Consider the following 12,720-nt stretch of genomic DNA (forward strand, 5'->3'; position numbering starts at 1 on the left):
CAATTTCAATAATCCTGTTTTTTTTTACTTTTATGGATCCAAAACAAAGTGTGGCTCATATAAGCCACACTTTGAATGATCTCATGCTTAATAACTCAACTCAGTTTCTACAGTCAAGTGTCACGTTCATTGACTTTTCTTTTTTTTCGTCGCAGGTGTACAAAACAACATAATGATCACTGACATTTAAACTTTAACTTATCCTGGGTGCTACACTCCATCCTCTACTCAGTGTGTCATGACACCATTCTATGCCTATTCTTTGAGAAGACAATATGGCAGGCCTTTCACGGAATAATCATCTCTGTTTCCGAGCAGATTCAGAGCTCTTTCTGGCTGGAGGACACCCACATAACTGATGCACAGTATCTGCTCTCAGATGTGGCTCCCAGGGTAACCCTGCCAAGGAAAGCCTTTTGTTTGCATTGTAACTCAGGTTCTTGCTGCAGTGCTTTTTCTCAGGGGCTTTTGCCTGGAATACGGGCATCGCCCCCCTCCACCCCTACCTTATAGACATCCAGCTCTCCGCACTGCTGGTCAAAGCGTGTGTAGAGCGCATTGAGCATGGTGATGACCTGCAGCGGGGAGCATTGGGAGCAGATGGCCGTGAACCCAACAATGTCTGAGAAAAGCATGGTGACGTTACTGAACTTCTTCGCTTGCACAACTTGCCCTTGCCACAGCTGCTGCGCAACCTCGCAGGGAAATATAGAGCAAAGAAGATCCACTGTTTTCTTCTTCTCTTCCTCCAGGGCTTGGTGGGCTTGCTCAAGGGTGGCCTTCAGCTTGCCCAGCCTCTTCTTCAGGCCATCTTGTGCTCTGGCCTGTTCTCCTATCAAGACCACATCCCTCAGTGCATTGTGAATCGGAATGTCTGAGAGGTAGAGCCCACGTCCTGTAAAATCTTCTAACCTGTCCACACAGGGTGACCCCAAGAACAAGATCGCACTGGATTCAATGATGTAGATCATTTGGCCTTTGAGGTCCATAACCTATGAAACAAAGGAGAATCGATTGCAGTGGTTAATTCAAGTTTCCAATACCTTTTTGAGACAAAAGGAGAGGAAGTTGATACACTAATAAACGCTTTGTATTTAAACTTGATTTTTTTCTACCTGCTGACAAAGAACAATACGTTTTCTCTAAACTGGAACAATAGTTCCAAGTTACTGTGAGTTCCAAAATGCATGCAGCTATTTAAAGACTATATTGGAGTATATTCTACATATAACTTTCAACGAGCAGTGCAAAAAATTCTTGCTTGAAGGATTTTCTCACTAAGTGCTACGCGGATGTATTTGTTACTACATCCCGTTGATAGTAGCAGCCAGCAGGAATAGTGTATCTAGGAGCCTTGAGAGGGGTGAGACTTTAAGTGATCATCCTGTATCATAAGATTTACTTGAATGAGTGTGGACAAACACGCATATGTGTGTTCACTGCAGCAAAGAGTCCGAAGCAACCTAACTGTCCTTCAACAGCAGACAACTAAATGGAGGACAACTTTACAATGGGTACTACACAGCCTTTGAAAAGTGAAATAGACCTATAGCTAATGACAATGGAATATATCTAAAATACTATATTTTTAGTAATAAAAAGGAAGTTATAAATAGTATTTTTCTGTTTTAAACAAAAATGTGTATAATTAATATTTTTGATTTTTTTGCTGCAATGGACATCTTTTAAGTTTTACCATTTGAAAAAAGAACATTTAGCTCTACATTTTTATGATAAAAAGTAATAAAACTGTTTTCATTTTTGGGAACAAACAGTGCATCTGCTGGGCGTATGCATGTCTAAAAGTTATACGCATCATAAGCCTCTCTATTGCTTTGCTTGTACTATCAACTATGATTTAGCAAACTTTCTTTCCTAAGACTAAATAATTACCAAAGTTCTCTATCATGAGATGACAGAAACCTTTCCCCCCACATTCTCTAACAATTAAACAAGTTACTGATTTTTTTTCTATGTCTATTAAATACTGATTTAAAAATCCACTTAGTGGGGTCCTATAAGGAACAATTGGTTTTTGTTTGTTTGCTGTAGAACAATACCTCTTGTATTCCAAATTAAGTCAGCTATTTCACGATGATTGAAAAAAGGTAGATGACATTCAATGAATATTTGTGAAGAAATGGGTCAAGTAAGCAAGCAAATAAATTCAGAAGGGGTCTTGGTTTAAATTTATTCCACCCTTAAAAGTACCTTAGAGTTTTTCAAACATAAATGTTTTATCAAAACCTTTGAAGTGATGCATATATCTTTATATTTTCTTTTTTGTTTCTGGTCCCTAAATACAAACTAATTTATTTCATATTCAAAATACTGTTATGTCGCTGCTCTTACCCTTGAAGATTTCTTCACAGAACTGTCCCATCTCCTCACACGGACCATAAACTGCATATTCAACATAGTCATGATTCCACTAAATGTTTGGCTGATTTTGGGAGTCAGAATCTCGAAATACTCTGCAAAATTAGGCTTTCCTTGGAAGTCTCTCCTGTTCATCAATCTCCTGATGCCATTGCCAAATTGCAGAATTGTCATATCTTTGTCAAACATGAAATGGAACGGAAATGTCTTACAGAAGAGAGAAGCGGGAATGACCAGCGAGGACTGGGGTTTGCCTGGGGACAGGGATGGTTTGGTGCTTTTGACATGAACGGAGTATAACAAATAAGGCTGATTAACAAACTCGCTGCCATCATTACAGAAGCAGGAAGGCACTAACGACACTTCCACTTCGGTTTCGTACAGGATGTGAGCAGCTGCCTTAATGACGCCGGGAAGAATCAGGGATGTGACCTTCTTAGGGAAGAAATAGTAAACATTTAAGAAATCTTGATCTTTATCCAGGCAGAGAATGGAGGCGTCCTCGATCCTGCCCTTCTTTTCTGCTTCTTGGCAGTGGCTGCTCTGCTTCAGAAGGGTGCTGAAGCTGTTTAAAAAATCTTTGAGGGTTCCTCCAACTACACCCAGGATGTGTTCATCTTCCTCATAACATATTTTAAAAAGCTCTTCCCCGAGAGATTCTTTGATGGTCTCCACTGGAACTCCTGAAAGCATATAATACATTTTCGGCCATATCAAATACGTCATATTGGTAGCACTATGCTATTTACTACTATTTCTAACATTGTTTTATTTGATGATTCATTTCCCTTGATATATGGGAATAAGAATTCCAGCCCAAATTAACCACCTACCTTCAAATTATCAACATACATTAATTACTAAAATTCTGGTAACTCTGAGTAAAAATCCAAAATCAGTTAATTAAAAAAGAATGATCAATTGTGTATAACATCCAACTTTTTATCTCCCTTAAACTTAACTATGAAAGATCAATTGGAATTACAGGATCAGGTCCATTTCAGAAAAAGCTCTCCCATTTCGTTAACAATAAAATCAGCACATGTTGATGAAGGGGTACTGTTCCCCTTGCAGGGCATCCAGGAGTACAAGCTTCAGATACAGGAATTAATTTGAAATCACTGGTCGTGAAACTCAATTTTGTCATTTTTCTTTCCAGATTATAAAAAGCAGGTTTTTGTTTATGTTTGTTTTCTGAGTAAAATACCATTCTTGTTGTTTAATGTTACTCGAATGAATATGTGTTTGGAATGTATTATTTACTTTCTACAACTTCCTCCCTAACCTCCTTTGCTTTTAAACTCTGTGTATTATATTTTTCTCATCTGTAACTTAGAAAAGCAATAGTGCCCTCTTCATAGCACTGTTGGGATATGTGGGGGATGATGTTTACAATAGTTCCTGGCTCCTAGGAAGGGTTCAATATAAGTTAGCCATCATCACCACTATTATTATTATTATTGTTGTTGTGGTTGTTATTATTATTAAATTCTTAATATCTTATACTTTTATAAAAATTTAGCCTATTGGTCCATCCATGTATTCAAACTCTGAAAAGGTCAGTGTGACAAATTTACTCATCTACTTGTCTCCCTAAACTAATTATTAATATGAGAACACCGTTAACCCCTTTCCACATGATTGTTTCCAACATTAAAAAAAGTCATTTATTTTACTTTGTTGATTAGGATTTTCCATGCATAAATGAGGAATACTTAGACAACTTCAAGACCAAAGTATGTAAATGTCTATGAGTCAGTTTCCCATTTGGCCTTATCTACTTCTCAGCAAATAAACAGGACAAGAAGAGGAAATGTTTTAGGTAAAAAAAAAAAATATATATATATATATATATATATATATATATATATATATATATATATATATGAAAAAGAGTTAGTCATTATGCTAACACAATATATAACATTGAACACTTCACACTGGAAGTCACCAACAAATAAATATAAATACTTTAGAAGAAAACATTAGTTTTATAGGTATTTTCTACGAATAGAAAATGGCAGTTTACAGGTAAACTATTAGTTGTATAATTATTTCCTAATTACATATACTTAAACAATTCCATTACCTGCTGCAAGTGCTTGGTCTGCAATTATTTTCTCAAAGTCTTCTCTTTCCACAGATTTTCTGAAATTATTTCAATATTTAAATTATAAACTGACAAATCAACGCCAAAACTTCCGATTATAACATACAGAAATGACAGAAAACAATTTAAATTACCTTTTTTGTAACAGCAAATCTGGACTGACTGTCAAGTTTATAGGAAAGGAGCAGCGACATGTACAACCCAAAACAATGCTAGAAAACTTCCACATATACCTTATATAAAATGTTTCATCTTTTTTATGATGTGGACTCATCTTTTTACTATCCACAGGTTATATTATACAGGTCTACACTGGTAGGGAACCAGGAGTGTGAAATGGTCCAAAAAGAGATGATAGTAAAGCAGCGCAGGTTTTTTTGATAACCCAACCAAGAAGAAACACCTACATCCTGATGGATTTCACTTTTAACTATCACTATTTTTTTTCTAAGGTAAATACACAGTGTAACTTGCTTTTGAGTTTTAGGTCCTAGATATTTAACTGTCAGACATCATTAAACTTTTATCCTTGATCTTGTATAAAAATTAGTAACTAAAAAGTCTATTCTTTAATGTAATAGCATACATTTTAATTGATAGAAGGCTCTCGCAATTTCAATTGGACAACTTGTTGATTCAGGTCTGCCTAATTGTTTGATGATTTCTTATAGCGATGACTTATTATGAGCAAATTTGCCAAACAGCAGAAGCATATTAAAAGACACCCAAGTTCTATTTGTGGTTTAGTTTACCATTAGACAAGCCAAGTTTACAAATAGGCATAAATCCAAAATTTTAAACAGATTTCAATAAAACACTATACATGTAGAGAATTTTCAAAAGAAAATATTTTCAAGAAAAAAAATTGCTAAGTCTACTACTTTGTCACATAAGGGTGTATTGCTTATAATTATTTTAAATGCTCAGTGGAAATATTTTCTTACCTAAATTGGTTTGGGATCACTCTACAATATTATCTAGTTTGACTCTAGAGAGCCCTAAACCCATAGATATATACGGAGATATATATATACACATATATGTATATATCTATATATATAACAGTATACATCTATTAGGGTGACATTAGTTAATAATAACATTATATAAGTTTCAGGTGTATGTCCTTATAATACAACTGTGTACTCTGTTGTGTGCTCGCCACCGAAAGTCTAGTCTCTGTCCATCACCAAACTCCTTGATATATATTATTTCATATTAATCAGTCCTTTTATTTACTTTTTTTCATTTAAGCAATTTCTATTTCTTGCTAAAGAATGAGAGGCAAATCTGTTCAGAGAGCTACAATTCTGCCAACTCCCAGCACCCATGATATGAGATGTGAACAGAGCTTAGCGAGTCCAAAGGACACATATTGCACTTCAAAGTAAGTTCCCTATCTGTCCCTTCAAAATAAAAAAAAGGAAGTGTAAGCTTGTATGTGCACCCGTAAATGTCTGTGTGATGTACACAAACACCAGCCATGAGTTCCTACATATGATGATGTGAACAAAAGTTCCCATAACAGAAACGATGCAAAAGCTCAATGTGCAAACAACCTAGAGAAGTATCAGAATGGCTGCACTAAAATTTATTTAGGGACAGTTTATTACATTGTTTTTGTTTATTTTTACTTTTTAAATTATATAAGATAAGAAGCAGTCCAAAAAGGGGTTAAGGTGTGTTCAACAGCTGGCAAAATGAGAGCAATAGAAATGGTAGCTGCCTTGCCAAAAGGAAGATTGGGGGAAAAAAACAAAAAACAAAGAACAGAAACAAAGAACATACCCACGAACTGAAAAAACAAAGCAGAGAAAAACCATTTGGCATATTAGCAGGCACTCTTACGAGAAAAAAGGGCCCTCATCATATTTCAACAACTGAATGTTATCATGAGGACAATTTAAAAGTAAGATCAGTTCTTTAAGAAATCAGGGAAGTGGTAAAAGATTGTTCAAGATTTCCAAATAAAATCTTTTTCTTTGTTTTTTTCAGTTTCGAGATTTTTAAAAGAGACACACTGCTGGGACCACAACCTAACAGAATCCCTGCATCTAGTTTAGGTACATTTCAGACCTCAAAGTCCTGAGAATAAATTTTGAGTAAACTGGCTGCCAAGGACTTAAGCAGACAGACACAGTAGCACAGCTATAATGACGTGTGGGTATCTTATCAGCGTGACTGAGAATTAAGGTCAGAGGCATTCTGGAATGCTTTTCATGTCACTCGTGTAAACAAAGCTTCTGTCAGACACATGGATTCACACTCTCTCCTTCTGGACCCATCTGTGATGCCTTCTTGGCAGCCTGCTGCCTGCAGTCTGGGACAAGTTAGTCAGCAAGGAAAATTAAGCACAGATAATCCACAGAACAGATTATTAAATCATGAGTAGTAAAGAGATGAATGAATTTATAAAACATTCCTGACAATTGTACTACTTCGCAAAACTTCAATGTTCAGTTCTGTACATTTGAACTCAAGTATTTATTCTATCATTTACAGATGAAATAATCCTTGAGATTTCAAGGAATCAAAAACAAGGCCAAATTAAGTTATCTACCAGCAGTAACTATGCCAACATATATTTGAAAAATTAACTCTATAAGTCAGATCTTTTTAAAAAAAATCACCTTATATATTAAGCCTCTACAGAAAGCTTTCTTAAGAAAATTTCAAAGACAGAGTCCAAGAAAATGTGTACATGGAACTGATATTCAGCCAATGCACAGCAGTATAACCAAACTAGTTTTGAAAATACTGAAAGACTTCCTTAAGGATTAATACATAGCTGCTGCCCCAAGCCCCCCATTCACCCACGTTGATCCTTCTTCCATCTCACCTCCTGTTACAACAGCTTAAAGTTTAACCTGGGTGGGAGAGGGGCAGAAGCGAGGGCAGAGGTATCACTGGGACCCTGCCCCAACCTTTTAGCATATCCTTCAGGCAAGGAGTCTGTACTGATTGTCTGGGATCCATGGCTTACCTGTTAAATATTTCAGAAATTACCCCTTAGTAGGAAAGAAGAGGTCTATGGGAGTTTGTTAAAGCAGCAGTATATGGAACATGGTTAAAATCATGGGCTTTGAAAAATAAGGTTGGAAATTTAGTTTGCCTTTTCCTAAACCCCTATGAAATCCTAAACATTTTATATAAACCTTATATTATGTAAAATATAAACAATAAATGCACTTACTTTCAGATTCACGGCAGCTAAAACACTTAGTCCAGTTTCTGGCATACCGTAAGGATTCCAAATACATTCATACTTTCAGTAAGTGTTGGTTATTAGTAATAGTATCAGAGATGGTAACAGGAAGTTCAGACAATTAAAAGGATTTAATTTACCTGCTTTCTTTTATTTTGTGTTTTGCCAGTGTTCTCTGAAGTGCAAGATTCAGCTGCTCGAACTGAAAATTGAAAACAAAAGTTTTAAACATTCCCTTAACTAAAATTTACTTGAAGATATATTTTAAACGTTTATCCCGAAAGTTTCTTGTGAAAAAGCAGATACAGCAATACTTAAATGATAAGTGTTGTGAATTTACACTTTGGAAAATGAGATTGATTTTCAATGGGTTTTTTCAAACCTGGGAAGAAACAATGAGCTCAGACTCCTTTGAGTTTGGATATGGGCTGTGGCCCAGGGGCTTTGCCCTTGGTGGGTGGTCTCTGACAGCCACAGAACAAAGTCAAGTTGAGTTGGAATCCAAATAGAAGACTCCAGTTTGGTAATGTCAGGTCTTCCATGAATGAATCCTGGGCATCACTACCTCTGGGTCAGGAAATCTCCTTCGATGCGCTGCCAATACTTCAATGTCAGCATGGCTCGAGCCAAGCAATTCCCTATTCCTTTCACAAACCCATCACATCAGTGACTCTCAGCCCTTAACTGCAAATGCCCATTAATGTTTCAGGCATCACTTACATCTCCTGCTCAAGGAAACTGGAGATATCTGTCTTTCCCCTTTCTTTTATCCCAATCCAATCTGTTACCAAGATCAGTTAATCATTAACTTGAAACAAATCTTGGATTTGCCCTAACTTGTACTAGCTTCCTTTCTTTGAACTGACAATCTTCACTGAATAGTTACAGTTTTACTCTCTTTCATTGATTGCTGAGTACTTCATGAATTTTCCTATACTGCAAGATATTTGTGTATAAGCTTCCATACTTTTATAAACTTGTTGACTATTAATCTTTCTAAACAGGTAGTCCTCTCTAGTTAATAAGGGGATGTAGAGCATTGGTAAAAAGTGATGCCAATTTTTTGGCATTCCATATAAAAATCATATATATCTACATGTGTATATATAATCGTTGACTCTTTCTGTAGATTACCCAGAGGAAAGTGAAGAATTTTCTGGCTATGCTCCAAGTTGGGAAATTCCTTTCTCCTTAAGAACTATTTATATCTCTCTTAGAGTTTCCACTGGTCAAATGAGGCAATAGAGTTCAGGAAAATAGCCAATCCTGTTTTAATGAAATAAGGTCCGAAAAGAATTTTCTGTTTTAATATACATTACAGCGCTTAGAAAAAAAATCTGAAATTTATTGAACGAAAATGCAAGGGCCAAAAAGAAATAAAAGAAAACTTAAATTTACTACTGTGTTTCCCCGAAAATAAGACCAGGTCTTATATTAATTTTTGCTCCAAAAGATGCATTAGGGCTTATGTTCAGGGGATGTCATCCTGAAAAATCATGCTAGGGCTTATTTTCCGGGTAGGTCTTATTTTGAGGGAAACATGGTAGTAGAACAACTTCTCTGTTCTGATAAGGACAGGCAAGATATGTCTGCCTCAGGATGAACGAAAGGCTGGCGGGAGACTTCTCGAGTGGGCAGATTCTAAACAAGGTCCGGGGGACCTGTGTGGTGGCAAAGGGCAGGATGCCTGCCAGATGAGGAACATGTTTGGGAAGGGCACGTTTCTCAGCAGTCTTTTATGTCAAGAAAAGGGGAACGTTAAATTGGAGACTGTAAATGAGGTGGATCAGCCAGTGTGCTTGAAAAGCTTCAATTTCCCAAAGGCGTTTTTACTTCGTAGAAAGTTACTCTGGCATTACTAACACCAGCATATTCAGGTGGATTAAAACCCATGAAACCATGGGTTGCTGGGAGTTCTTTCTTCCCGCAAAACATATCCATATGGGCCAACAGGTCATCAATAAAATGTGGGTCATTGCCTTTGTGATGAGTTCTCACTTTGCCTTCATGCATTTGTCACCTGCTGCTATTATTATTATTATTATTATTATTATTATTATTATTATTATTATTTCCTCCACTAGAGTGGAAACTCCAAAAGGGAAGGGAACACCTGTTTTGTTCACCACTATATATCCAGCACCTAGAACAGTACATAGCCATAGGAGATGCTCAATACATATTGATGGAATGAATGAATGAATGAGTGACACTCCCCATCAGAGGTTCAAAGTCTTGAAAGCTTAATATATAAAATTGTATCAGTGAAGCAATAGAGCCAAGTAAGAGGCATTACTCTTTTACCTTGTTTACAAATACATTTAGATTTTTTCCAATTTAAAATAATTTGAATTAGATCTGTTTATATACCAGTTGCTCCTCTGACCAAGAACTCTTGATGGGCAATGAGAAAAAAACCAACCATCCAGTTCTGCCACTGAAGGATTTGTCTGTCCTCCTCCCAAGTGCTAGTAGAGACATCATTCTCTCCCTCTTTACCTCTGATTAAATCCTCAGGTGTACTCTTTTACCCTTTTCAATCAAGATCTTTCTTGGCCTTTCATTTACTTCTCACTCTCACCAGGAACTTCTTTTACTGGTGCTTTCCACTTAACGTAAATGCTGTCATTGTAAGAGGGGAGGAGAAATGGTCCTTCTTCCCATTGCTGGAGCTCGTGGAACATATGTGTTCCTAACTTTTCATTTTGAATCAGAACTTGTTTTTCTAAAGAAAAAGGTGCTGAAATCTTAGCAAAGCTTTAGTAGCATACTCTAGTGATATTATGGGTTAACAGACTTTTATATCTGCTTTTATGATATATCATTGCTCTTCTGGAAAATTGTTATAAGGTAAAAAAAAAAAATCAAAACCCACAAGCTTTCCAGGTAACACATTTATTGTAAAGGCTGATGGTGCATAGAGGTTCCTGCCTTGGCTCTATAGCTCCTATAACATATCCTAAACCTAGACCCTGGGATGACACAATTTCACAATAAAGCCATTGGCAGGACTCAACTTTGAGTGAGGCCTGTCATACAAGGCCAACTTCAGGGCCTCATGACATACAATCAGAACTGCTCTAGGAAGGTCAAATACTCCACATTCTGACAAATCCGTATATTGATTTTTAGTTTAGCATGGTAAATTAGGGCTAAATCCAACATGTTCTTCAAAACACGGTTCCTGCAATCCAATACACATAAATATTGTGTAGTAGTCTTCTGTTGATATTTAGTACCTGACACCCAAACTCCCTTTTATTTGGGAAAGCCTGCATTTGATGTTTGGAAAAATGGACTCTGCTTACATCCACAATTCTTGGACCTGGAAGTGTTGTGGATCATGGAATTTCTGATTCACAGAGGGGGCCCTGTCCCCAAAAGTAAATGAAGTGTTGCTCTCAAGTTTGTTTCTTTTTACTTAACAATTATCTTTTGACTTGATAAAGGATAGATATGTATTCATTGTTAAAACCAGTACTTTTCTCACAAATAGACTATATATTAATATTTCAGGTATAACTATCATTTGATGCAATATTACTGTGAACACTGAATGGAATTTCATTGGTATGGTTTGACTATTTCAGTTGATTTTCAACTTTTTTACAGTTGTAATGATTTTCCAGACCAAAGATAGACCAACTGTGGCTCCTACTACATAGCAAGTTCCTCAAGACACCATCCCTGAAGAGCCTACAAAATTATCCGGGAGCAATAGCCATGAAAAAAATGTGCAAACAATATTATCACAAATAATGGATTGTGAATGAAATGCTGAGACGGTTCCATTTCTTCAGTTGTCTCTTTTACGTAAAGCAAGTGGCCTAACTTTATGTGCCTTGATTTCTTCAACAGAAATGAAAAGTTTGCATTAGATGATCAATAAGACCGTTTAAGCCTGACTATTCCACAACTATGGAATGATACCTCCTACTTTAAATTTGCTAAGAGTAATGAATTTTAATACTTGCCCCCTCAAAAAGAAACACGATAAATTGGGGAGTTAAATCTGATTATCTAAAAAGAACTATAATGCTGTCAAATGGCATTTTGAGTCTCTTCCTTTGGATTACCAATAGAACTGAAACTAGACAATATACTAAGAATTAAATGTGTCTACTGAAAAAAAAAAAAAAAAACAGTCCGAAAAAAGTGCTATTTAATTAAAGACACGCAGATGTTTGGACAGATGATGAAGTAGTCTAGATGATTATTACACAGTCTAAATGTGTCCAGCATTAGGACATTTACTGTTATAAGGCAAATGGCCTCACTTGTTGGAAGAAAATTTCTAGTGATGAATGCCAACTATACCCCTCCTGCCTCTTAGAATTCTTTAGCTTTGCCTTCTCTGTCTTCTATATGGCAGTGTAGTCCAATCTTAACTACCATGAGCTCATAAACAAACAACACAGATTATTCTAAGTAAAGACAAAGAAAAAAGTAAAATATCATTTATATTGGTATCCAGAATGTTTTTAAAAGAGCTTCCAACATGTGTATGATTTCTACTTTAGGAATTCAACATTTATCAAACAAACTGATGAAGCCAACATGGTAATGACAAGACTCAGGGGAAGCATGGATGTGCTCCAGCTTTCCCATCATCACCATCTGTTCAACTCTGGGCATCTCACTCTGTCCTTGGAAATGAGAATACCAACCACTTCCCAGGCTGTGATGCCAACCAGCTGCCTGACAAGGGCTACATCCCTCATCCCAGCCAAAGTTGGCTGTCTAGTGACTAGAGTAGGGTGGGAATAATTAAATACTTCCATTCAAAGGCAATTAACCAAAGTACTTTTGTGTTACTATTCTATGTGAAATAAGCACCTTCAACTTTCTGCTAATTCTAATTTATCCATGCTTCAAGCTTCAATTCAAGTCTCTTCTTTTTCAGTCACTCGAGCCCATATGATTTGACAGCAATAATTGCTTCCTCGGCCCTTCAAAAATTGTGTGACTTTGGTCAAGTTACTTAACTCCCCTAGTCCTTCTAGGGAGGGGAAACAAGGTGACCTCT

The 12,720-nt window shown here is 36.4% G+C and overlaps 1 protein-coding gene across 11 annotated transcripts in view; it reads right to left on the reverse strand.

Annotated features, from left to right (window-relative positions):
• The window catches only part of GUCY1A1 (guanylate cyclase 1 soluble subunit alpha 1), a 93,679-nt gene that overhangs the window by 13,938 nt on the left and 67,021 nt on the right, over positions 1-12,720 (reverse strand). For all 11 annotated transcript variants that reach the window (XM_088792566.1, XM_019733231.3, XM_019733229.3 and 8 more), the window contains 4 exons: positions 7,835-7,896; positions 4,469-4,527; positions 2,353-3,062; positions 507-992 (listed from right to left, as the gene is read on the reverse strand). In XM_088792566.1, coding sequence (XP_088648692.1) covers positions 507-992; positions 2,353-3,062; positions 4,469-4,527; positions 7,835-7,896 — 1,317 coding nt within the window. The remainder of the gene's footprint in view (positions 1-506; positions 993-2,352; positions 3,063-4,468; positions 4,528-7,834; positions 7,897-12,720) is intronic.

Source organism: Rhinolophus sinicus, chromosome 15, assembly GCF_057876585.1.
Source record: "Rhinolophus sinicus isolate RSI-liver-muscle chromosome 15, RSI-T2T, whole genome shotgun sequence".
NCBI classification, from domain to species: domain Eukaryota; kingdom Metazoa; phylum Chordata; class Mammalia; order Chiroptera; family Rhinolophidae; genus Rhinolophus; species Rhinolophus sinicus.